The sequence below is a fragment of the Xiphophorus couchianus genome, chromosome 9 (assembly GCF_001444195.1).
Source record: "Xiphophorus couchianus chromosome 9, X_couchianus-1.0, whole genome shotgun sequence".
In the NCBI taxonomy this organism is placed as follows: domain Eukaryota; kingdom Metazoa; phylum Chordata; class Actinopteri; order Cyprinodontiformes; family Poeciliidae; genus Xiphophorus; species Xiphophorus couchianus.
This window is the reverse complement of record NC_040236.1, coordinates 16,793,841-16,818,573: the sequence shown is the minus strand read 5'-3', so window position 1 is coordinate 16,818,573 and position 24,733 is coordinate 16,793,841. Positions and strand designations below refer to the sequence as shown.

At 38.7% G+C, this 24,733-nt stretch overlaps 3 protein-coding genes and 1 non-coding gene across 15 annotated transcripts in view; all 4 read left to right on the top strand.

Moving 5' to 3' along the window:
- The first annotated feature begins 597 nt into the window (after window positions 1-597).
- Window positions 598-6,834, top strand: LOC114150732 (elongation factor 2-like). Its single transcript, XM_028027355.1, has 13 exons — window positions 598-745; window positions 1,844-2,058; window positions 2,536-2,717; window positions 3,223-3,434; window positions 3,522-3,700; window positions 3,780-3,885; window positions 4,119-4,371; window positions 4,522-4,717; window positions 4,803-5,169; window positions 5,253-5,606; window positions 5,688-5,870; window positions 6,009-6,141; window positions 6,463-6,834. The coding sequence occupies exons 1-13, from the start codon at window positions 743-745 to the stop codon at window positions 6,654-6,656; spliced, it is 2,577 nt and encodes an 858-aa protein (XP_027883156.1). The 5' UTR covers window positions 598-742; the 3' UTR covers window positions 6,657-6,834.
- Window positions 3,979-4,046, top strand: LOC114151648 (small nucleolar RNA SNORD37). The gene has a single exon (XR_003596978.1). It is a non-coding gene; the product is annotated as a small nucleolar RNA SNORD37 (small nucleolar RNA).
- Window positions 6,835-7,717: 883 nt separating the features above from the next.
- hmg20b (high mobility group 20B) lies at window positions 7,718-11,409 on the top strand. Of its 3 annotated transcripts, none has more exons than XM_028027357.1 (9): window positions 7,718-7,849; window positions 8,196-8,294; window positions 8,744-8,944; window positions 9,080-9,200; window positions 9,296-9,345; window positions 9,430-9,496; window positions 9,609-9,824; window positions 9,956-10,088; window positions 10,792-11,409. In XM_028027357.1, exons 1-9 carry the CDS (start codon window positions 7,730-7,732, stop codon window positions 10,802-10,804), a joined length of 1,020 nt encoding a protein of 339 aa, XP_027883158.1. In that variant the 5' UTR covers window positions 7,718-7,729; the 3' UTR covers window positions 10,805-11,409. The 3 variants fall into 3 exon arrangements, with proteins under 3 accessions (XP_027883158.1, XP_027883157.1, XP_027883159.1); XM_028027356.1 differs by having other exon boundaries at window positions 9,293-9,345; XM_028027358.1 differs by having other exon boundaries at window positions 7,757-7,849; window positions 8,164-8,294; window positions 9,293-9,345.
- An 872-nt stretch (window positions 11,410-12,281) lies between these two features.
- The window catches only part of unc13a (unc-13 homolog A (C. elegans)), a 46,808-nt gene continuing 34,356 nt past the window's right edge, over window positions 12,282-24,733 (top strand). For 6 of the 10 annotated variants that reach the window (XM_028027088.1, XM_028027084.1, XM_028027086.1 and 3 more), the window contains exons 1-10: window positions 12,282-12,676; window positions 18,423-18,452; window positions 18,552-18,651; window positions 19,822-19,939; window positions 20,342-20,465; window positions 20,798-20,868; window positions 21,137-21,191; window positions 21,930-21,959; window positions 22,912-23,107; window positions 24,316-24,435. In XM_028027088.1, the coding sequence (XP_027882889.1) occupies window positions 12,655-12,676; window positions 18,423-18,452; window positions 18,552-18,651; window positions 19,822-19,939; window positions 20,342-20,465; window positions 20,798-20,868; window positions 21,137-21,191; window positions 21,930-21,959; window positions 22,912-23,107; window positions 24,316-24,435 (866 nt within the window). In that variant the 5' untranslated portion in view covers window positions 12,282-12,654. The remainder of the gene's footprint in view (window positions 12,677-18,422; window positions 18,453-18,551; window positions 18,652-19,821; window positions 19,940-20,341; window positions 20,466-20,797; window positions 20,869-21,136; window positions 21,192-21,929; window positions 21,960-22,911; window positions 23,108-24,315; window positions 24,436-24,733) is intronic. The other 4 variants (XM_028027091.1, XM_028027090.1, XM_028027089.1 and 1 more) reach the window with 2 other exon arrangements.

The window sequence follows — 24,733 nt, the reverse complement described above, 5'->3', positions numbered from 1 at the left end:
GAAGGATTTTACAGCTTATTTAATCAGTTCTTAAGAGTTGAGCTATTCAGTCTTCTAAACTGCTGCTGTCTAAAACACAGACTTGAATACAAGTACGGCGCGTTTATGTTTTAAAAGAGAAAGCTGCTCGAATGTAAAACATGTTTTAAAACAGAGAATAGCCTGTACACAAAAGTCAAGTTAATTACATGAATTTTTATTTCTTACTTCAAGAACTTTATTTTTATGCTTTTTAAGCTTTCCGCCAAAAATCTTCAGCTTGATGCAAACGTTTTGACTTTATGGTCAACATAAAGTCAAAACGTTGTACTCAGCATTTTCACTCAGTTATTTATATCTTCCATGCATGTAATCTGAAAATTGTCATATTGTTATTTACAGAGTTGTTATTTTATTTGTTTCATTTCTGGGCCTTACTACTTATACAGTTTAAATATACATAAGTTATTTAAGTAGAGTTTAATAATCTTCAAGTACATAAATACCATTTACTCTCAAACAATTTGCTTCCTTTGTTTTTTTTAAAATAATGTTTCCTAAAGTGAATTATCTCCTCTTGGAAGCACCGCGTGACATTAGGAAACACCGGCCGGGACGTTACGCACAGAACTGACGCACGCAGTATAAATCCCGGTTTTCTGACGTCAGCGGCCTCTTCCCTGCCTATGCCCTCGTGAGGTGGGCAGTGTAAAAATTTCTTGTCTCTTTTCTCCACCAAGAGAATCCAAGACCATCCGTCAACATGGTGAGTTTGTACAACTTCTACGAGCTAACAGTATGTCGTCGGCAGTCTTACATATGGTCCGCGATCATATTTTTTGCTAACGCTTCAGCATTTTAAGGATATGTAGCAAACATTTTGTGTGATAACGTTCTGGCCAAAATGGCCCCCATTTTGTAACTTGTCGCTAGCCTGAAAGGTTTCTAGCAAGAGACTTATCCTATTTCAAAATAGTAGTGTACTTGGCGATGTTAAGTTATTCGTAACACTCTTGGCAGTAGTCGTATAAAACGTAGCTCTTAGAATGGCCTCAAATCTGCGGCACTGATGTGTAACTTTGGTGTCGGCTTTTTTGAGCTAATGCTAACCGTTCAAAAAAAAGGGTTACATAGTTTCTATTGTACCGGAAGAACGGTGATCAGATGTAAGTTTTATTATTTTTTAAACCGATGAAGCTTGGATTGAGTGTTTCAAACGTGCGTAATAAGCTGTTTAGTGCTTAAAGATGAACTTGCCGGTATTTTCGTACTGCCACCATTAGCATTTAGCTCAGTCTCAAAGTCCGTACACGTGGCCTAGAAATGCCGACGTATTATGCCAGCTGACAATTATTCGAAGGGCGTGTAATAGCAAATCTGTCCTAAACTGTCACTAGAGGCACTAATGTGTTATTACAGTCAACAAAAGTCCACAAATCCTTATTAGAAGCGGTTAAGCAAGACTCGGGACATGGACAACAATAACGTCATCTTTGATTATGGCGGAAACCCAACGCCCAGGGTGGAACTGCAGCACAGTCTGTTCACTTAGATCAGCAGCAAATAAAATCCTGTAATCGCTGTTGGCAGATAAACTTTATTATATGTCAATGCATTTTTTTCAGTAGTTTCCTATATTTTTGATCAAAGTAAAGATTGGCAAGTCATTAACTTTTAGCAATAGTTCATGAGGTCTCCATTTTAAAGTTTTTTTTCCATCATGTTGAAAATGTCAGGTTTTCAGCAAGAATTAAATAGTGAAAACAAAAACTTTAAGATATCATTCTTAATTTACCCCTAGAAAAAAATTATTAAATTCTCATTTTTGATTTTGAATTTTCTAAATTCACTTTAATCTTCACAGGTGAACTTTACCGTAGACCAGATCCGTGCCATCATGGACAAAAAGGCCAACATTCGTAACATGTCCGTGATTGCGCACGTCGACCATGGAAAGTCCACGCTGACGGATTCGCTGGTGTCCAAAGCTGGCATCATTGCCTCAGCTCGTGCTGGAGAGACACGTTTCACCGACACCCGCAAAGATGAGCAGGAACGTTGCATTACCATCAAGTCTACGTAAGTCTAGTGGATCATTCACATGTTCCCACAGCAATGGGGGCATTTATTGGTCAGTTCTTTCTTTTTTTTTAGTAGGGTGGTGAACCAATAAATTATCCCTTAATTTCCTTAATTTGGTAAAATCGGCTGATACTTTATATTATCCACCGATCTTGCTTACCTACGCAAAGGTCTAAATCAACCACTGTCCTCTTTTGCTGTGCCATGAGAGAAGTTTGGCTGACAGACCCGCTGTCCAGGTTGTCTGTACGTTTGCAGTTAGTCACCCCACTGTTGCTAACTCTGCAACTTTCTTGCTGTATTTATCAACATTTCAGACAAGGGAAGTTGAGTCAGCAGGTTAGACTAATTAAAGATCTGTAATCACCCAGAAAATTGCAATTGGTTTACCCCTACTTTTTACTTTAATGTTTTATTCTTCATATGACATGGGTAATTGTTTGCTCACTGCCACTTTACCCTATTTATCTGCAGAGCCATCTCCATGTACTACGAGCTAAGTGAAAACGATCTGGCCTTTATCAAGCAGAGCAGGGATGGTTCTGGATTCTTGATCAACCTGATCGACTCACCTGGGCATGTTGACTTCTCCTCTGAGGTGACAGCTGCCCTCCGTGTTACTGACGGAGCGCTCGTTGTTGTCGACTGCGTGTCAGGTAAGGACATCCTGTCAGGACCTCATGCTAACATAAATGTTGGATGTTAAATGTTTTTCATTATCCATCCATCCATAAAATGTCTGCACATTGTGTTAGAACTGTAAATAATTGGCTATCATACATGTTTTTTGTTTGACTTGACCAGTAACAGAAGTAGAAGCACTAAGGAATCTCCCTTTTAGTCTTTGGAAAAAAAAACTAAAAAAAGCTTTTGGATTCCTATATCTGAATATCCTTCTGTAATTTTCCTTTTTCCACTGAAGTGCTGACCCAAACTAGAACTTTTAAAATATCTGAAGCATGTTGTTTGCATTTCTAATTATTTTATGTAGTCCAAGTTGACGCTGTGCTGTCATTTTCTTAGCTTACATTTAATTTTGATAGCAAAGCTTGTGTAGATTCCAATTGGCTTGAGCCAACATTTCTCTTGCATTTGCTCATTTTTGTGTTGAATATGTACAAATTTAACAGAAATGGATAACTGTTGACCTGTTTATTCCAGGTGTGTGTGTGCAGACTGAGACTGTGCTTCGCCAGGCCATCTGTGAGCGAATTAAGCCAGTCCTGATGATGAACAAGATGGACCGTGCCTTGCTGGAGTTGCAGCTGGAGCCTGAAGACCTTTACCAGACTTTCCAGCGTATTGTTGAGTCAGTCAATGTAATCATTTCCACTTACGGAGAGGATGAAAATGGACCAATGGGAAACATAATGGTAAGAATCTATTTATTTTATAACTTTAATAGAAAAAATTGTGGCCCAGCTATGAACTTGAAACCCTAATGTTCTTGTCTTCGCTAGGTTGACCCAGTCATCGGTACTGTTGGCTTTGGTTCGGGTCTCCATGGTTGGGCTTTCACCCTGAAGCAGTTTGCAGAGATGTATGCAGCCAAGTTTGCTGCCAAAGGCAACACCCAGATGACAGCACAGGAGCGCTGCAAGAAGGTGGAGGACATGATGAAGAAGCTGTGGGGTGACAGGTAAGTTTCAAACATTGCTCCGATTTCCCATTATGAACATGTGACAGGCTGTTGCTGACAAATACACCATATGTTGTAGGTACTACGACACGGAAAATGGCAAATTTGTCAAGTCTTCTATTACTGCTGATGGCAAAAGGTGCTCTCGTACCTTCTGCGCTCTTGTCCTCGACCCCATCTTCAAGGTAAAAACACTAAGTTTAAAGTAAACATGAGCATTTTTGAAGGTTTGTAGATTTTTAAAATGTTGTGTAACTAGATTATATCTTCATATACCTGCAAGTGATGATTTTACTTATTCTTCACTTTGACCTGACCAATAGTGATGATAATCTTAAGCCTGAGCAGGTGTTGCATGCACTGATGCTATGATCATTCTCATATTTGCCTGTTTAACATGAATTAAACCTTCTGCTAGGTGTTTGATGCCATCATGAACTTCAAGAAAGAGGAGACTGCTAAGCTGATCCAGAAAATGGACATCAAGTTGGATGCTGAAGACAAGGACAAGGAGGGCAAGCCCCTTCTCAAGGCTGTGATGCGCCGCTGGTTGCCTGCTGGAGAAGCCCTCTTGCAGATGATCACCATCCACCTCCCCTCCCCTGTCACGGCCCAGAAGTACCGCTGTGAGCTGCTCTATGAAGGCCCTGGAGATGATGAAGCTGCAATGGGTAAGCAACAAGTTATTACCCTTTTATTCACCATATGGGTAACCACTGCCTATATTATAGTAAGACTGCAGTAAATAAGTTTATCTTTTAAAAAAAATTTTTTTTAATCATTTTTGTGTCCTCTAATTCACTCATAAATTTTGCAACCAGGTATCAAGAACTGCGACCCCAAGGCTCCTCTTATGATGTACATCTCAAAGATGGTACCCACCAGCGACAAGGGACGCTTCTATGCATTCGGCCGTGTCTTCTCTGGATCCGTTTCCACTGGACTCAAAGTGCGCATCATGGGACCAAACTTTGTTCCAGGAAAGAAGGAGGATCTCTATTTGAAGCCTATTCAGAGGTTAGTATCACATTCTGGTGTGCTCATCATTCATGAATAAAAGTAAGTGGCCATGTGAATTATGCCTCTACTAATACTCTTTTAGGACCATTTTGATGATGGGGCGCTACGTTGAGCCCATCGAAGATGTGCCTTGTGGTAACATTGTGGGTCTGGTTGGAGTGGACCAATACCTCGTCAAAACCGGAACAATCACCACCTTTGAGCAGGCGCACAACATGAGAGTGATGAAGTTCAGCGTAAGCCCTGTTGTGAGAGTTGCTGTGGAGGCCAAGAACCCTGCAGACCTGCCCAAGCTGGTGGAGGGTCTGAAGCGTCTGTCAAAGTCCGATCCTATGGTGCAGTGCATCATTGAGGAGTCTGGAGAGCACATTGTTGCTGGTGCTGGAGAACTGCATCTGGAGATCTGTCTTAAAGATTTGGAGGAAGATCATGCTTGCATTCCAATCAAGGTAATAAACTTAAATAATTATTAAAGCTCTATCTTGGCTTATTTTTTTGATATTAAAGAGCTAACGTGATCTGTTCTCCTCAGAAATCTGATCCAGTGGTGTCCTACAGAGAAACTGTCAGCGAGGAATCAGAGGTGATGTGTTTGTCCAAGTCACCAAACAAACACAACCGTCTGTTCATGAAGGCCCGTCCCTTCCAAGAGGGCCTGGCAGAGGACATCGAGAAAGGTGATGTCACGCACCGCCAAGATCTCAAGGCCCGCGCCCGTTACCTCGCTGACAAGTACGAGTGGGATGTCGGTGAAGCCAGGAAGATCTGGTGCTTTGGACCTGATGGAAATGGACCCAACCTGCTGGTGGATGTCACTAAGGGAGTGCAGTACCTTAATGAGATCAAGGATAGCGTTGTGGCTGGTTTCCAGTGGGCAGCCAAGGAGGTGAGGGCCAATAAATGCATTGCAGTCTCATTGCCATTTCAGGAGATCAGTTCTGGATTTATAAATCTTATGTTTTCATAGGGAGTTCTCTGTGAAGAGAACATGCGCGCCATTCGCTTCGACATCCATGATGTGACCCTGCACACAGATGCAATTCACCGTGGAGGTGGTCAGATCATCCCCACCGCCCGCAGAGCTCTGTATGCCTGTGAGCTTACAGCAAGTCCCAGACTCATGGAGCCAGTCTACCTGGTGGAGATCCAGGTGAGAGTCACTGGGAAAACAACTTTGTTTTATTTTTCTGCAGCTGAATCAAAATTTTATTCATAAGTCAATGGTGGTTGTTTAAAGGTATTGATAGTCATTTCTTGATATGGAATTTTCATACTTTTTCATTTAAAGTGCCCTGAAACCGCAATGGGTGGAATCTATGGTGTGCTGACCAGGAGACGTGGTCATGTGTTTGAGGAGTCCAGGGTAATGGGAACACCTATGTACGTCATCAAAGCCTACCTGCCTGTCATGGAGTCATTTGGTAAGTTTTGTGTAATTGTTTTTAATTCAGCAATTTCATATGTTTGGCAACTTGCATGGCGCAGTTTAACAAATAGTAAAAACAGAACTCAATTTCTAGTCTGCTAAAGTAATTGGGCTTGTGACAAGAGAATGAAATTTGCAGAGATGTTGCTCTACAAGAACTAGCACTGCAAATTAAATGTTGCATTGTAATTGCTTCATAAGAACATTCCAATGCATTTCCCCCCCAACAAGTAAAATCATTTATTTAGCATTACATTTGCTTTTTCCTCATATTTTCGTTCACATGCTTGAATGAGGTATCCGTTTCTGTTTTCAGGCTTCACAGCAGACCTTCGTTCCAACACCGGTGGCCAGGCCTTCCCACAGTGTGTGTTTGACCACTGGCAGATCCTTCCTGGAAACCCCTTGGAGGCCACAACCAAGCCTGGCATCGTTGTCCTCGAGACACGCAAACGCAAGGGTCTCAAAGAAGGTGTTCCAGCATTGGACAACTACCTGGACAAATTGTAATGGCCTGGACCCGTCCCGCTCGACTTTCGTCTCATTCCTCTCTACCCACCAAATTTAAGTCTATATTGTGGGACCGAACTGTACAGAACAGTGAGCACCAATGTTTGCCAAAAGGAACGACCATAATAAAGAAATGACCACAAAAAATTGTAAACGGTAAATAAAAACCTGAAACTTGTTTATTTCTTTCTGTAAGAACGTGTATTATTGGTTATTCGTGCAATTAATGAGAGTTTGGAATGAACTTATAATTGATTTTCATGTTGGAAATGCTCAGTCTATTAGCAGGGTTTAATAGAAAAAAGCAAACTATATATTTAAAGGTGCTATTGGTTTTAATTCTTCACAGTTCTAGGTCAAATTTTTCAATTATAAATATGGAAGAGATTTGACCTAAAACTTGTAGAAAGCATGCATTTTGTTTTAGAAAACAATTAGGTAGACATAGTGCCGGTAATGCTTTAAAGAAATAAGTGTCTTGTGAAAGTTGCCTGCGTTCTAGTATTTTAAGATGGGGAAGACATGCTTGATATATAGTTAGACTTGTTAAAAAAATATTGAATTCCCATCTAATTCAAAAGGTACTTGCGGGTAAGTTAATTGATCTTGAAAACTATTGGTACAATCGGTAGTATCGAAATTGCTTTTAAACGGTGAAAACAAATGTTCTGCTTAGGAACTCGAGTAACCACAAACCAGTATTCAAATGGGCACTTAAATATGAGAAACATTTGTATATTTGTTCTTGATTTAGCTCCAAAACAAGTCTTAACAGTAATTTATTATGTTTTTTTTAATTAACTCCCCTTTTCTATAAAACGTCAAAATGGCCGACTTTGTCTTGTAAAAGCAAACTGTTGGGACAAGTTTTAAAAGGTAAAATACAAATAATTTTAACCCTTACTTGAACAATTGGCTGAGTGGTTCGTAGAAGTCCAATATGGTAACTAGAAATGGAAATATTTGTACGGCGTTGCTTCCTTATGCGTAAGATTTTGCGTCAGATAACCACAACATTCAGAGGAAAGCTTATTAAACCTGCATTATGTTCCGTAAGCCAGTGCATACTGGTTATGATGCAAACAGAGGGGGTGGAGTTTTCAACCAACCAGCCAATCGTGAGTCTCGATATCAGCCAATCAGAAGGCAGAAACACTTCTCTTCCTGTTTGGCCGAGGGGCGCATATTATCGGGTGAGAAATAAACGCTTATTGAAAAAGTATTAGAAAATTTCATATAAAGAAAAATCTTACTTTTTTCTGTTATCAGTATTTATTCCACACATAACTGTTGTTTTTGTCCGATGGAAATTCGATCCTTTTAGCTTTCCTTTTTGTGTTAATTTTGCTCATCTTGTGTGTGCGTGTGTGACTCCGACCAGTAACCGTTAGCCATAACGATCTGCTAGCAGGCAGGTTAGCTTTAAAAGCGCTGCTCCTGATTGGCAATTATTGCTAATTTTTTATGCTTTCCTCATTTTTGTTCTTACTAATACGTGTTTCTACAGAATCACCCTGACTCTGTTCCACTCTCTCATAGCAAGTGGCGTGGAAAGAGATGATGGGGGGAATTAAACAAGAGCAGAGTGATGCATCTCAGCAGCCCAAACCTTCACACACAGTGGACCAACAAGAGGAGGTGGGTGCTACTGCAGAGAAAAACAACAAACGGATAAAAACAAAGCTACAGATATAAATATGTGCACACAGCAGCAAAGATCTGTGTTATGATTTCTATTTTATGTTGAAAAATTCATTTAATACCAATGAAACATAAAAACAAAAAAACATTTTTTTTAAATTCACAAATTGTAATTTTAAGCGTGCAATTTCTGATGAGGAATAAATTAAGACATTTATTTTCACTTAAAATGCCTAAAATTGCACATAGGCTAACCAGATCAGGTGCACATGGTGAGAAAATCATTAATCATTACTCAAACTAATATTGATGAAGATGTTATGTTGCACAGTTTAAACTGTCATACAGAAGAAAGTAAGTTTTCATCCAGTATTTCCTTTGTTGTTGTGTAGGTACAAAATTTAAAGCCAAGTTTTTTGTTTGTTTTGCTTTGTTTTTCTCTGCAGCCAAAGAAACGTGGTTGGCCAAAAGGAAAGAAAAGAAAGAAGGTTCTACCTAATGGTCCTAAGGCCCCCGTGACAGGATATGTCCGCTTCTTAAATGAGCGACGAGAAGTTATGAGAGCCCGATATCCCGACTTACCTTTTCCAGAGATCACAAAGAGACTCGGAGCAGAGTGGACACGATTAGCCCAAAATGACAAACAGGTTGTTATTATTTATGTTTGTTCTTTTTTTTTTCTGTCTTTAAACGTTCATGACTATCTTTGAAAATGTAGTTTTGTCCAGGAGAAACTCTTAGCTTTTTGACACAATAATTCGGAATTGTGTGATTACTGACAGCGCTACCTTGACGAGGCGGAGCGAGAGAAGATGCAGTATGCCCAGGAGCTGAAGGAATACCAGCAGACTGAGGCCTTCCACATCACCAGTGCCAAGATACATGACAAGAAGATTAAAAAAGGTAACAGCAGATCTCAAATTCTTAAAGCCTTTATCTGTGCTTTGAAAAAAACATGTATAATGCTAATTTCTTTTTCTTTTCTTTTTTTTCAGAAGACAGTCCATCAGTTGTTGTCAGTTCTGGCTCAGGATCATCTTTAACAAAGGTGGGTGACCTTTGTGTAGTTTAATATTTATTTCATATATGTTGCAAAGCCAAGTTGTCAGTCGGTGTTTTATTTTTGTTTCAGACTGTTGACCTTTCAAGCAGATTTGACATTCCAATTTTCACAGAAGAGTTTCTTGATCAAAATAAAGGTGATAGATATTGAAACACTTTGATAGGTACCAAAACCTTTCCTGGTTTTCAGCTTGTGTGGAAAGGTGATGCTTAATACTGGCAAAACTTCGCCTCTGTTTGTGTTTCTAGCTCGGGAAGCTGAGTTGCGGCGGCTTCGGAAGACGAACATTGAGTTCGAAGAGCAGAACGCTGTGCTGCAGCGTCACATCAACGACATGAACACTGCTAAAGAACGCCTGGAGGCTGAACTAGGGCAGGATGAGAAGCGTACTCAGGCTCTTCACCAACACCTGCTGGCCATTAAACACACACTGGTCAACAGTTTGTCAACAGTCCCTCTGCCAGGTCAAAAGCTATTTTCTTTTTTTCTTTCAATTTAATGAAACCTCAAATCCTGTGATTTCATTGTAAGACGATTAAGTAAAATAAAATGAAAACATGGACATTTATTTGATCTGTTTTGAATGCCTTAACAGGTACAGGGGAGACGGCGTCTCTTGGTAATCTCGACTCATACCTGAGTCGACTCAGTGGAGTCCTAGAGGGGAATCCTCAGAAACACCGCGCCCTGCTCAGCCAACTTCACGAGGTCTTTTCTCATCTCGACAGGTAAATATTACATCCCGGTCAGTTTGACGCAGTGCAGAAATACTCAAACTCGTATGTTTTAGTGCATTCACTCTAATCCAGTACATCTTTTTCTTTGCCCATAGATAGAATTGTATGTTTAAGCAACTTTAGCTGTACACTTTGACATTTGAGAGCACAGACTTTTTAAAGTTGAGGGGGTTGTTTTTGATTGTACATTGAAAAAAACTATTTCACAAGATAAAGATGCAAATGGGTGCAACAGAAAGAGAATTCTGCCTGAAATGTATTCCTAAATAGGTTTATTTAATACAGTAACTCACAAAAATATTCCTACCTTTTGAACTTTGCCGGATTTGATCATGTCCCAACCACAAACTTATGCATTTTATGATACTGATCCACAAATGACAGCATGTTGTTATGAACTGAAAGGAGTAAAACATGGTTTTGTTCAACTTTTATACAGCATTTTTATAAATGTTGTGTGAATATGCATTCAGCCTCCCTAAATTCAACTTTGTAAGATCACCTCTACTGCAGCTGCAAAATCTTTGTCTCTGCTAGCTTCCCACATCTTAGGATTAAAATTGACGTTTTGAGGATACTGTACAGAATGCACATAGTTTTAGGGATATGAAGATGTTTGCAAGACACTGTAAATATTTTCAAAGCATATATTTTACAGTTCTGCTATAATTATTGCCTCTATGTTATTTGTCAGCGAGAAGTTATGAGGAAACTCCGACCATCTATGCCTCATCAGAACACATGACCATATAATAATCCACATCAGTTCCTTTTCAACAGAGCATGTGGGTTTGATCACATCTGCAAAGGAAATGGTACAAATTCTTCTCAACAAGCCATATGACTCATGTCTATTGTTTATGAGTACATGAATTCTGTGTGACATGAGCTCCTGCGCATGTTTTATTCCGAATGTGAATCTGTGTGGCAGCATGCATGTATTTCTTCATAGACTAGTTTCCCCCCGAACTGCCCTATAACTGGACAAATAAAGTTGACTCTAATTATGTTTTATAGCATTTTATCAGCAGTTATCCACAGGCTCATGGTAAATCCATTTCAGCATGTATATAATTGTTTATATTTTCTCTGGAATGCATTGGCGAAAGAAAAAAGGAGCGGCAGGGCTAAATCTTGAATGCTGGGGTATAAAATGTTGTACTTTTGTCATTGCCAGGTCGTGGGATGAACATGTTGTTTTAAAATTGTGTCAGAACATGGTATGTTTGTGCAGTGTGTTTGTATTTTTTACAGATGTCCAATAAATCATCTTGAACACATTGTTTTCAAATAAAGGGTTTGATAGATGTTTCTTTTTGTTGTTGTTTTCTATCTGTGAAAGTGTACAGGCAGAAGTTTGAATCACATCCATGAATAGCTGCTGCAGCTGCACACCACAAAGTTTAAAAAGTCTGACTAGGATTTAGGTGAAATAGGGAGAAAAACTGCCCTGTTGCAAAACGCAAGTGGACCAGCAGAGGGGGATGTTGACCCTTGCATGAGCTTGGATTTGGCCTTTTTTTTTTTTTTTTTGTTTGTTTTGTTTGTTTTTAATTATTGTAAACGACAGGATAATTTCCTGTTGAGTGATCTGACATGGTTCTGGTTTTCAGAACCATGACAAGTAATTTTTAGATAAATACAATTCCAGATAAATAAGACATAGTATATTCTTTAAAGTTAACTTTGGGAGTTTGAAATTGTCAGTGTCGGGGTCTTGGAATTTAGAACATATTTAAAAATCAAGATTTAGCAAACAATTATTTCTGAGATGTTTTTATCTAAATACTTTTTAAGATTGCAGATAAGTCAACAGAGTAATGTGATAGTGTAAAATATTAGCCGTTATAAATGTTTAGCATTATTTTGTAGCTAACATGAACCCGTGGGAGCCAGTACAATTATTTTCTTATTTAGCAAAGTTTTTATTTTGTGACTTTCTTCATGCCACAATATTCCCAAAGATACCTCTGAAGACAGAAGTGTTTAAACTGACATTAAATAACACACAAGGGCCTGTATTTACAAATTAGGTCACTTTTGATGGCAATGGTATTACTTAGGGGTGTCAGCTCAAAAGACGCGGAATACAAGTATAGATCACATATTTATTATTCAACTAGATTTTAAGAGCTCGCAATGTGGCGAGCCCCACACCATCGCCATGCGCTCTGACGTCACCGCTGTCCGCGCAGCTGGTGGTGCTGAACAAGATGGCTGTTTGCTGGGGACCGGAGAGCTGAGGGAGAGCGGGAGGTGTGGAAAGAGGCGCTAAGAAACGGAGAAAGAAAGGGCTGCGACGCCGGCGTTCCCTTTCCGAGTGAGAGGACGGTCGACGGTTTGTTTATTTTTCTTTCTTTCTTTTTTTTTTTTTTTTTTTTGCCGGCTGTCACGAAGACAGTCGGGCTCCGCTGCCGCTGCTAACCAGCGACGCCTGGCTTCACCCATCTCCAGCCCAGCCGCTCATCGTTCCCGGGCTGCCTTCAGCACAGATTAACACCGCCAATTAGGAAACTGGTGAAGAAGCTGGAGTCTGGACTAAAGGAGCGCATAAGAAATGTCATTGCTGTGTGTTGGAGGTAAGACAAACCTAACAGTGTATGCATTGGCACGATGTACTGTCAGTTTCTTTGACCAGCTGGTCTGAGCAGCTCCAAGGAGAATCTTGAGGTTTATTGAAGAAAGTTAAAAATTCTGTCACCTGCATTAAAAATATTCTTAGTGGAAAAATGGTGTGGAATAAATGCTAAATGGTAGTGTATATTTCTAATAATATATTTGGTTAGTGCACAACAATTGACCTAAAGAAAGTATTTAATAATGTGGAGTCTAATGAGCCCTTAGGCGGATATTACAGAACCTGGCGCTCCTACAACCGATCGATATTACAGATTAGTCCAGGTGTGTGCTCTTGGCAACCTCTGTCAAATATAGTAAATCAAGATGTAATCTACTTTTAGCTTTGTAAATTGTTTTGCTAAAAGAAAAACAGGTGGCATCTTTACTGCTTTCCTTGATTTTAAAATGTATTTGGTAGATACCCTACTAGAAAATAATAATAAAAAAGAACATCTGGTTATGTTCATGGCAACCAGTCCTTGCAATGTAGCTAATGTGAAATAAATTGTTAATCTTTTTTTAAAATACATTTTACAAATATGTGTTTGAAATTTTATCTTACATGCTGTATTTCCCTGGATGTAGAGTGGATCCTAAAAGAGATCCAGTCCTTTAAGGTTGTGGATTTAGGTGTGATTTAATGACAGCTATTGGTTTTCCTTTTGCACCCTTTTTATGTGGACCTGTAGAGGTTGGATAGAAAATCTATGTAATCGCTCTGCTTGATAAAATTGTTGTCTGATAAGAGCTAAATCGATGCCTATTAAGTTGATGTTGGGTGCCATGTGGAAGCCTCGCAAAAAATTCCTCTTAGGGCACAAAAAGATTAGTTGTTAGTTGTTCATGTGTTTGTGATACAAGAGTCAAATGATAAGGGGGCATGAAGAATCTCATCGTGCGCAGTCGGCTACTTTCTGCAGAATCAATAGCTACAGACCTCCAAACTTCATGCAAGCATCAGATTAGTTCAAGAACAGCGCTTCATAAAATGGCTTTCCATGGCGGAGCAGCTGCATCCAAGCAGCACTGGACTCTAGAGCATTAGGGATGAGTTCTCTGGAGTGATGAATTATGTCTCTCTAGTGGCAGCCCAGTGCCGAGTCTGCGTTTGGCGATTGCCATAAGTATGGTACTTGCCTCACTGCATTGTACCAAGTGTAAAGTTTGGTGCCAGGGTGAATATGATATGTGGCTGTTTTTTGTTATTTTTAATTTAATATTCAGTAGTAGTCACGTCAATTTTGCATCAGTTGAGAAAATTCACAAGATTGTTTACATTGCCAACACTTTTAATAACAAGTTATATGTACAAAGCCCTGCACATGTATTGGTGTCTCTGGTAAAAGCTGTTGTAGGACATGGTAATAGCAGCGTCACTTTTTGGTACCTTAGGTATCTTATTATGGATCTGCCTGGGCATGGATAACTTGAATATATTAGTGAATTGTGAATTCATAAATGATGAAAAGCTTTCTCAATCTGTCCATGAACTAACACTTGATCATCCAGCAAAGGAAGACATTAGTCAAATTAAGCATTTATATTTGGTATGTCAAAACCTGATCTAAAAAAAGATGTTTACCCTTTAAACTGCAAAACGCCCGAGAATTGAAGCTATTTGGTGCAGAAGAATGTATTCCAACAAGCATAACAGGGCTACCAAAGGGTAACATATTTTTTGCCTCTCAGTTATAAATTATTGGATTATTTTTTCTGATCATGCTTAAGATTTGACAGTTTCAACCCTTCATAATAGGTACTTTATCCTCAAATATGTGCACATAGTACCTACGTGTTGAGACTGAAGGTTCATTGGTGGTCCTGTATCTTCAGTGGTTCTTAAGATCAATATAAACATTTCCTTGTTACTTTTTTGGGACCTGTTAGAAGGCCAGCAGCTATTTGTACATCAATAACATATTGGTTGATCCTGGGTGGGAGAATACTTATGAAATAATTGGGATAAGTCTCATGTCTTTTCCCACTTTTGCCCCAGTGGTCATGTAGTATTAGCTACTCAGAGTTGTTTACATCCCCTAACGTCTTGTGTTGTTAAAAGTAATCTGTGAAATGATAAACTGTGTCATTGAGGCTGAGTAAGCGCATTTAAAGCTGTCAGCAGACCTGTTTGTGACACCCAGCTGCAAGATGGCAATGAACACATCAGAAAAATACAATGTATAGGACTAAGAAGCATCAGTTCCACAATGTCTCATTAATATCTATTTTATTAGTACATTTGTGTAGAAAGAGAATCTGATTTAAACATGATCATGGTATGACACCATGCCATCTATGCGGTGCTGGGGAAAGTTTATATAGACGCATCACTGAATATGAATATTTATTTGGAGTCTAGAGAAATTCTCTTAAATATGTTTATGAAACCTTTAGAGTCAATTTAATTCAAACTGTTTTCTGTATTTTAGTTAATTAAAGACAGAAACTATACACACTCCAACAAAACACTAGCTTCTTCTCCAACTAGTTCTAAATTTAGGAGCGTACTCATTTATTTCTCCTCAGTGAAGAATGAGAAAGGGAATCTTCTAATTGCTGTGGATGCAACTCAACACAATATGCAACACTCTCTTCTTCACTGTGTTGTAAACGCAGCAGTGTTGGTGTAGCCTTATGCCTGATAGCATGTACTCCTCCAACACCCCCCATCTACACCCGTACACACACGCACCCCTCTTCTCTCTTTCCAGCACCCCACTCCCCAGCCTTGTCACACTAGAGCGGTTATTTTTAGAGTTGAGGATGCAGCTCACTATGACTGCATCCGTCGGCTCCACAGAGAGATTAATGGAGCACAAGCAAAAGAGATAGAAAGGAAGTGCACGTGCACACTCACCACATGGTGGGGGAAGCTTGCAGGAGTGAGTGATGGAGTGAGATGGAAAGGGCAATGACTGGATGAGGATAGGACGCTGTGCGAGAGGATTGGCAAGTGAGCCGCTAAGGTGCATCTGTTAATGACTGCTAGTATTCACATGCTTGTAAAATGTGAATTGACTGAATTAAGTCTTGCTTATCCTTCAGATGTGAATGCTCTGTTGGGGGGTTAACATCTGGAAGATGGCTTTCCTTTGAAGTTGGCTAAGAAGCGTATGCTTCACCACATCACCAGCTTTGGCACCTGACTCATGAATCAGAGCCATTGTTATGCCAGAGATAGGCATCATCCTGGAGGTTTGCTGGGGAAATGCTATTTTAAGAAACCTATTTGTCCACAGTGATTATCGTTCCTGCTTTCACTGACTAAGAAAATGACTCAGAATGTGTTGCTTTGTCATTATCTCTCTTCAAGTCCAGTTTGTTTTTGCTTGACTGAACAAAAAGGATTTATATTTATTTACTACTATCCTGGACAGTTTGACTGACAGTTCTGTATTATTAAGTGATCCATAGTCAAATTAATATTGCAATTTTATTTTCAAGATCTAGACAAGTATGAAAAGTGGAAAATATGTTTTTTTAAAACTACTACTTATGTAATTTTTTTTTGCCTGGACAGGGGAAATCTTGCTCTGTTCTCACAACAGTCCATAAAAAACAGACATGGTCTCTATAATATGTCGCCTTTTGGTACATGTATTATGCAAAGCACTGGGTTTAATGATTTAGATGTATGTTAGTGGTCGACACACTGAGTGAGAACCCACAGAATTGCAAACACTCAAGTAGCAATAGTGGGTATTCCTAAGGTAGGAAAAAGGTTAGCCACTGCAAAGACATGAGTAACAGTTTAATCTGCAGCCTCTCCACATGTTAGATTCACGAAGCTGCTCATACAGTTCCAGACATCATCAGCTGTTCTATTTTTTCTTCATCATGAAATAATAGCACTGTAAGCAATTTACCTCCACATCATCAAACTTCCCCCAAAATTAACAGCTGATTTGCTGACATTTTAGCAATTATCAAAAACACACACCACAAGTGGGTTTTAGAATGGGTAAAGCAGGCTAAAATTAAACTACTGATATGGAATGGCCTCAAAATTAAATATTATGAAGGCTAAATTATGCCTAAAATATATGCTTGTGCCAGGAAACTAACCAGTTAAGCTAAACTTGACCAAGTTTCCTGGCTGCTCTGCAGAGCTGTTATATGATGTATTAACAGTCTTTGGGATAGACATATAGTTTAAATCTATGTAAAAAATGCACTATTGTTTAGTGGAATAGGACAATTGCCTTTTTATTGCAGGGGTTTTTATGATATATCACTGTTGTATAATCTATTTTTTCTAGGGTATTTTCCAACACAGATTAGAACAATCAGTTTACAAGAATTTATTGTAAAATCTACCACATTTTCTTTTGTGCTTTGACAATAAAAGCAGTTAGCAAAATAGAAAAAAAGTAAGTGCAAAAATGTTGTTTCTAGAAAAGTGGAAGATTTTAAAATGGAAGATAAGCAAATGCCTTAATCACTCCCTGCTGTCATTCGCATATGTGCCAGGGAATTTTTTACAAGTTGGTGTTTTTAATGTCTTTTTCTCATATATATTTCTTGATAGTTGTGCCTGATTTCCCAAATGCAGTATGAATAAAAACAGGCAATCAGCAGGGATTAAATATCAGCAATCTCTGCTGAACAGGGAGAGGGTAGACATCAGTAGGGGTCAAAATTAAATGAATAATAAATACCAATTTGACATCAGTGGTGTTTTAAAAGTCATTCTGGTACCGCTAGAGAACTGCGTGGGGGGATTGGCAGTGCTTTGTTCCTCTTCTCAGAGAAAACGACTGTACTGCTAAGTCTGTCATGCTAAAAACTTTGAGAGATTTCACATATGCATCTTTTAAAGATAACAAACCATATGGCCATGCTTGCCTCTACCTTAACCTTTCACTTTTACTGCAGAAGCTGTTCCTCTAGGCTCCAAAAAAGTGACCCAGAGACTTTGACATCTACTGAATGGATGCAGTCTTTCATATTGAGATCTTGGCATTCTACCCATAGAGAACAGAGGAATCCCGGCCTGAGAATGGCAGACCTCCCACCTCATCTCTAAAATGCCAAACTGCTGTCAGTCACCAGTCAGATATACTTTAAAGTGTGTGAGCTTGAGGCTGCGATTAGGATTGGTTCCTGAAGTATTCATACCCTTTGAGCTGTTTCACAATTTGACAACTTCAGCATATTTTATTATGGTTTTATAATAGACAAGGATATTTGGATTACCAAATACTAATAAAGGTGTACAAAACTGGGTGTGGATTTATATTCAATTCGCTTTACTCTCAAAGTCCTAAATCACATCTAGAGTAACCAAATTCCGTCAAAAGTCATATTGTCTTATTCAATCTCAGCATAAATGCAGCTGTTCTGTGAAGGACTTAAATGAACATAAAACATAATTTAAAACCAAGCAACCTCTACGACAGGTCAGGGACGAAACAAGATCTTAAACATCTCATGTAGCACTGTTCAAGTCATGGAAAGATAATGACATAAATGTAAAAAGGACATAAATGTTCACGTAGACTGACATGGGCAAAGACAGTGTTAAACAGAGGAGAGTCCCATGTTGTTGTTGAAGTTGCATACTCTTTATCAAAAGTCATGTTACGCAGCAAACCTCGGCCTGCTTCCAACAATTGGAAAACCTTTGCCTTATAGTTGCACCATTGAACTCTTTTAAAACTGACGAAACAAACTAATATCTTGTTTTCTTTTTCAATTTCTACACAGTAAAGAAAGGCAAGCTCGATGGACCCCAAGGTGAGTTATGAACATTAATGAACGTACATTAAACAAACAAAGAAATATGAACAAACAAAAAGCATAAGCCAGGAGAAATTTTTGCTTAATCTCTTACAGAGAAATTTAACACATACGTGACCTTGAAGGTGCAAAATGTTAAGAGCACCACCATTGCTGTGCGTGGCAGTCAACCATGCTGGGAACAGGACTTCATGTTGTGAGTCTTCTTATTTCACGTATCTCTCCTGTGCCTTCATTTCCACATTTATTCTCTCTTCCTGCCTGTAAATATGTCAAAATGAACATTTTACTAAGAGTTTTTCACTGTCCTGATTCTGTTTTTAATGTACTTTTTCTCTTAAATACACTCCCATTTAAACTACTAAAAACCAATTTGAAAGTGTGTAATAGTGTTTGTCATTGTCCTTTTAAAAATGAGCATTTTTCTTATTTACATCGTTGACTTCCTATAAAAGAAACTAAACATAAGCATTAGTAACAGGTAATGTATATATATGTGTGCTAGCGACAACATTTATATGTTGTCGCTAGCACACATATCAAGCTTGGATATGAATAACTACGTAATTGCTTAGGAGAATTATTAATAAAACTAATAATTTAGATAAAATGATTAATAACCTTTTGGAGAATTATTTCTTAATCTTTTAGTGATCAATCACTAAACAGTCACTTAAAGGAGCTTTTTGTGGCTTCTTGCTTTTATTCAGCCATCTTCCTGTTGAGGAGTGAGAGGATCACATAACATGTCTCCACACCCAGAGGATTTTATTCCTTCTAAAGATTTCTTTTGAAGTCAGTAATACTGCAAATCTGCCAAAAACAAAACTGATTCTTAAGAAGGGCCTTTACTCTGACTCGTGTCTCTTTTCTCTGTAGCTACTCTACTATTCAAACAGCAGCAAACCATTGAGTCTGATTACTTTATCAGGTCTTTGAGAAATGGGAAGAAAATGTTTCACTGAAAGATTTGACAAATTAAAACTGGTTGTTATAGCAAAAGGGACTTACTAAATGTTGAGAGATGCAGAGGGAGTTGGCGATTTTATTTGTAGTTTGTGTGTTCTTTAAGCTACATGAGCAGCAGTATATGTGTTATGTGAAAAGTTGAAGCTTATTCTGGTAATTCCCACAGGAACACAGTCTCTGCTCTTGTCTGTCCTGTCAGTAGCCTTGTTGATAGTCATCTTTTCTTCATACTGAATTACTCACTTACCTAAACAGACTGAATCATGGCACACATTCATTACCACATATAAATGCCGCTACTGGTGGCATTTATTTCTACTCTGCTAAAACTTATTTGTATTCAGCTATGATATATGTAGTTTTTTCTTCTTTTTTTTTTTACTTTTCTCATGTGCAGCGAAATAAACCGTCAGGGGCTGGGCCTCACAGTGGAGGTCTGGAACAAAGGACTGATCTGGGACACCATGGTGGGAACTGTATGGATCCCCCTTCAAAGCATACGACAGTCCAATGAGGTACCTGCTCTTCTCTGTTACCTTGACTCATTGGGGAAAAAAAAACTAAGCATAAAACTTAAATTAACAAAAGATTCTATTTTGTTAAAGATCATATGATCAGTTTTATAATGTATTTTGAATTGGTTGTAGTCTGTATGTGTAAATGCAGGGTTCCTTATTATTTTTGCTTTTGGAGTATAGAGGAGAGCAATCTTTGGTCAGGATTACTACCTGATGTTCTGCAAACATATGTTGTGATTATTTTATAGTGGTTACACTCCACATCTGAAGGAAGGTTTTAAAATTCACAGAAGTTTGATTAGAAATTTGAAAAAACACATTTTATCCAGAAGCTGCAAAATAAGCAATAAATGTTTTGTTTTTATTTTTGATATACTTGTCCTATTTCATGTTTTTCAGGAGGGTCCGGGTCAGTGGCTGACCCTGGACTCGAATGTTATTATGGCTGAGAATGAAATCTGTGGAACCAAAGACCCGACCTTTCACAGGCTGCTGCTTGACACTCGCTTTGAACTGCCATTAGGTTAGGTCTTCAGCATTTTTATGAATTTTGTCCATGCATTTTCTTTTCTATTTTTAGTGTTTGCACAATTTTACAAAGTATGTCAATAAGTGAAACTGCTGGAGCAAGCCTTCTTCTACTTTGTGTTTCAAGTTTTTGTTTTTAGAAAAACCTTGTCTTCTAAAATTTGTACAATTGCATATTTCTACACCTTGTGATATTGTTCAATCCTCTTTTTATTCTGACTGTATCCTTCACAATATCTAAAATTATGACATCTTTAATGCCCTTGCAATTAAATTAATCAGAACTTGATATTCTAAGGGGAGAAACGTGTTTCTGTTTTCCTGTAGACATTCCAGAAGAGGAGGCCAGATACTGGGCTAAGAAACTCGAGCAACTTAATGCAATGAGAGATCAAGATGTAAGAATTTCACTATTTTGCATAACCTGTTAACTAAATGCCACTTGCAGTTACTTATCTTTCTCATTATAATATAGTCTTCTAAAATACATATTATCTGTTGGATTTAATTCGCCTCCATTTGTTTTTATCATATATTTTCCATATCTGCAAGAAAAAGCAGAGCTGCCAGCGCTAAAATCTAGTTTCCCTGAATTATTTTCAAGTCAAAGACCTTTATGTTATTCCCCTAACACGCCCGTTTCCAATGCTTCTCTTTCAACGTCAGTATGCCTACCAAGAAGAACAAGAGCAATCACTCCATGCCCCCTCCACACAGTGCTGTGAGTGTCACCGATATCTTCTGCATTCACCTCCCTCTGTGCCGTCACCCGCTGTGTCCTTTTTGTGCCTCCTGTTTTCCACTCTCCCCGCTCCCTCTGCTCTGTTTCCTTGACTCATTGAGAAAAAGACTAAGCAGAAAGTAGAAATGAAGCTATTAGATTCAACAGAGGATGGAGAGAGGAAAGCAAGGGAAAAACTGATGTGACTAATCATAAATGCATGCCTGCCTGAGCTCCAGAATGACTTAAAGGGGATAAATGTGTGATGAAATTGAGTTGACATATGCTGCGTGTCCGACACACTCTTTTGTTGTCTATCTCTGTGTCTAGTGATGGTGACATGCGGAGCAGGTGGAGAAGCGTGTGCAGTTCAAGTCTGATTACAATTGCTTTTCTTTCTTTATTCAAATGGAGCTTGTGTTTGAATGATAACAGCATATATGTTTTTTTTGCTTGTAGCTACTTTGAAGCATCAAGGGCAGCTGCTTTTAAAAAGTCAGTTTTTATATAAGCTGCTAGAATGACCTTGTCTTTGTTTTTTTGGGCTTTTTTCTGCTCATACGAAGACATGCACCAGTCACCTCTTTCATAGCTTCTCATCTAACAGATTTACATAAGATGATTATTTCTCAGGGTTGCAGACCTTCATGTTTGGTTAGCTGTGTTGGTGGATTTTTAATGTATTTGAATTATATGCTCAAATAAATTTTTCCAAGTTAACAATTTCTTTCTGTGCAGGTAATTGGAGTCTGTGGGGAGACCAGCAGAGTAAGTTTCTGTCATGCACTTCTGCTAATGGCTTGTGCAACTGTATTTATTGTCCACAAATCAGTGTAATGATCTCCCAGTGCAGTTTTCCTCTGAGACCATAAGTGCATGAAAATGGATTTCCTGTTTTGAACTTTGCTCCAGCTCATGTTAAAATATTTTGAATAAATTATTAGATATATCTACGGTAATTAATTTCAGTGAAGAATCATGTGCTGCTCACCCGGGCATATGTTTAGGAGGCAGTAGGAATAATAATAGTCAGAAGACGATAATTAAAAAGATACTTGTGTAAAATTTGATTTTTCAGTGTATTAAAAAAAGTATTTGGAGTACACGTTTACATTTAATGTAACTTTTCTTTAGTCACAAGGGGTGTAAATTACACATACAGACTCAAATATATACAGTACATATGCTCCAACTAATATTTGGATGAAAGTTGCTCCTCAACTGCATTCATTTTTAAATAATAAATACGATTCTAGCTTCACTCTGGCTAGATATTTGACCACTCTCTTATCAGACAAAGTAGGGCCAAGTTCAATTAGCTTTTTAAGTATGTTCTATAATTTTCCAATAGTCTGATTTCAGGGCCATTCCTTAAGCTTAGGCATAAAAACATAGAGAGACATATTTGTACTGGGTCATTATCTGATGTATTTTTAAACTAACAACATCCTTGATCATCCATATAGAGCTTCATCCCACCTCTTAATGTAGACATCTAAGACATCTTAAACACTTACAGAAGGTTTAAATCTCACATTTCTCAATATTTTTCTTTATTTTGTTCTCTCAACCTCTACAGATTATTAACACAATGCTTTACATAGCCTTGTTGTTATTAATGTTAAGTTTAACAAGCAACAACAATGTTGGCAACAATTTCTGATCTCTCCAAGCCTCACAACCCAGCTTCATCTCGTCTCCCACTGTGTTGTGTGAACAGACGAGGACCCAGACAGTGCCGTTGATGACAGGGACAGTGACTACCGCAGCGAGACCAGTAACAGCATCCCTCCTCCCTTCTACACCACCTCCCAGCCCAATGCTTCCATGCACCAGTACCCAATGCGGCATCAACACTACAGGCACTCCTTCAGCGATGACATCCATGAGCTGGACTACGATCACAGAACAATGAGGTAACATGCCTGCTATAAATACTATAAATACACACCAAAGTCTACTTAATTAAGAGGACATTTATCTCTGGAGTCTGGTTGATAATGTTTGGTGGTGGTCAGGATTTTTAAAAATGGTAGTTTTGTTTTGTTCTGGGGTTTTTTTTTTTTGTTTGTTTGGTTGTTTTTTTTTGCTGCAGGACAAAAAAAACAGATTTTTGAGATTAATAATTCCCAATTCAAACACGTTCTTTCTTAATCAACGAATCCCGTCGGACGTCTGAGACCACCCAGCTCGTGTAGCCTTGTTTTGTTTCGATGTTGTACATGGTAACATCTCCCACTGTGTTCTCCTCCTCTAGAGAACAGCCCAGGCCTCAGTGTATACAAGCATGCTGGGGCTCAGAGTTCTTGTATACAGGTCATGTATGAAGTGGGCCTTTGTGATGAATTTTTTTATCGTGTGAATGCATGTGTGTGCGTCTGCATCTTTGTATGCATGTGTGAGTGAATGTAACCCCATGTGATTTCCTCTCGACAGCCTTGTGCAGAAAACTCAATTGCAACAGAGGATCAAAGCTGAAGTACTTCTCAGGAAGGCTTAAATCTACTGTAGATCTTTACCTTTGGCAAGAATTAGGAGGGAATTTTATTTTCAAGTGCAATGTCTTTTTTTTTTCAAAATATTTAAGGATTGGTTCACAAACTGAATATGTTTTTCTTCTTGTTATCACATTCTATTAACATTATCATAAAGGACCAAATATCTCAATTTGTCTATAAGTTTCCAGAGGTGTTACTCCATTTTGCAATGCCGTAGATGATGTAAATATTTTCATGAACATAGTCATACTTTATAAATCTCATAAACACAATCATAAACTTAACTTCCTTTTGCCACTCAGGCTGTTATTTTTAAGATCAGAGTAAGGAATCGGCTGGAGTGAAACAGTTCCAAGTAATGCTCGAAATACACCTGTCTTAGATTAATTAAGGACTGTGGGATCACATATAAATGATGCACATAATGGCACATAAGCAAATCAAAACTCCTCGGGTTTCCATCTGAAAATTACTTTTAAATTAAAGTTGTGAACCATTTCTTAACCGGGCAGGCCAGAGGCTCAGACTAGTTCGGGCTTTCTTTGAAAGATTTGCACTGAGCTATACTGATGCTCCTTTTTCACCTCTCCACTCCTCCCCACCTCCCTTCCTACTCCTCCTACCAGACGCTATGATAGTTTAGACTCTGCCACCAACGGGCGCAGCGATATCGACTCAGGCTCAGGGTCGAGCCGGCGCACCAGTCGTCAGTATTCTCTAGACAGTAGGCACTCTCTGTCCGATAGGTGGGTCTCTGTGCCTCCTCTGCAATTTGTGCTCCTCCTCTTCCTCATCCTGCTCCGGCCTGTGACACCGTCTCGCTGTGACGTCAGTGGTGGACTTGTCCCGTCCTCCTCGCTCGATGTGCTTGCATGCATGCGCTCTTATCCTATCTTTGTATATGTATTTTCTATATAATTTTATAGAAGACAACTGTTCCTGCTTCTGTCCTTATTGTGCTCTTGGTAAAAAAAACCTAAAAAAAACCTTCTCAGATCCAACTAATGATGCATTGTGTTAATGGCTAGAAAGGCTGTACAGCCT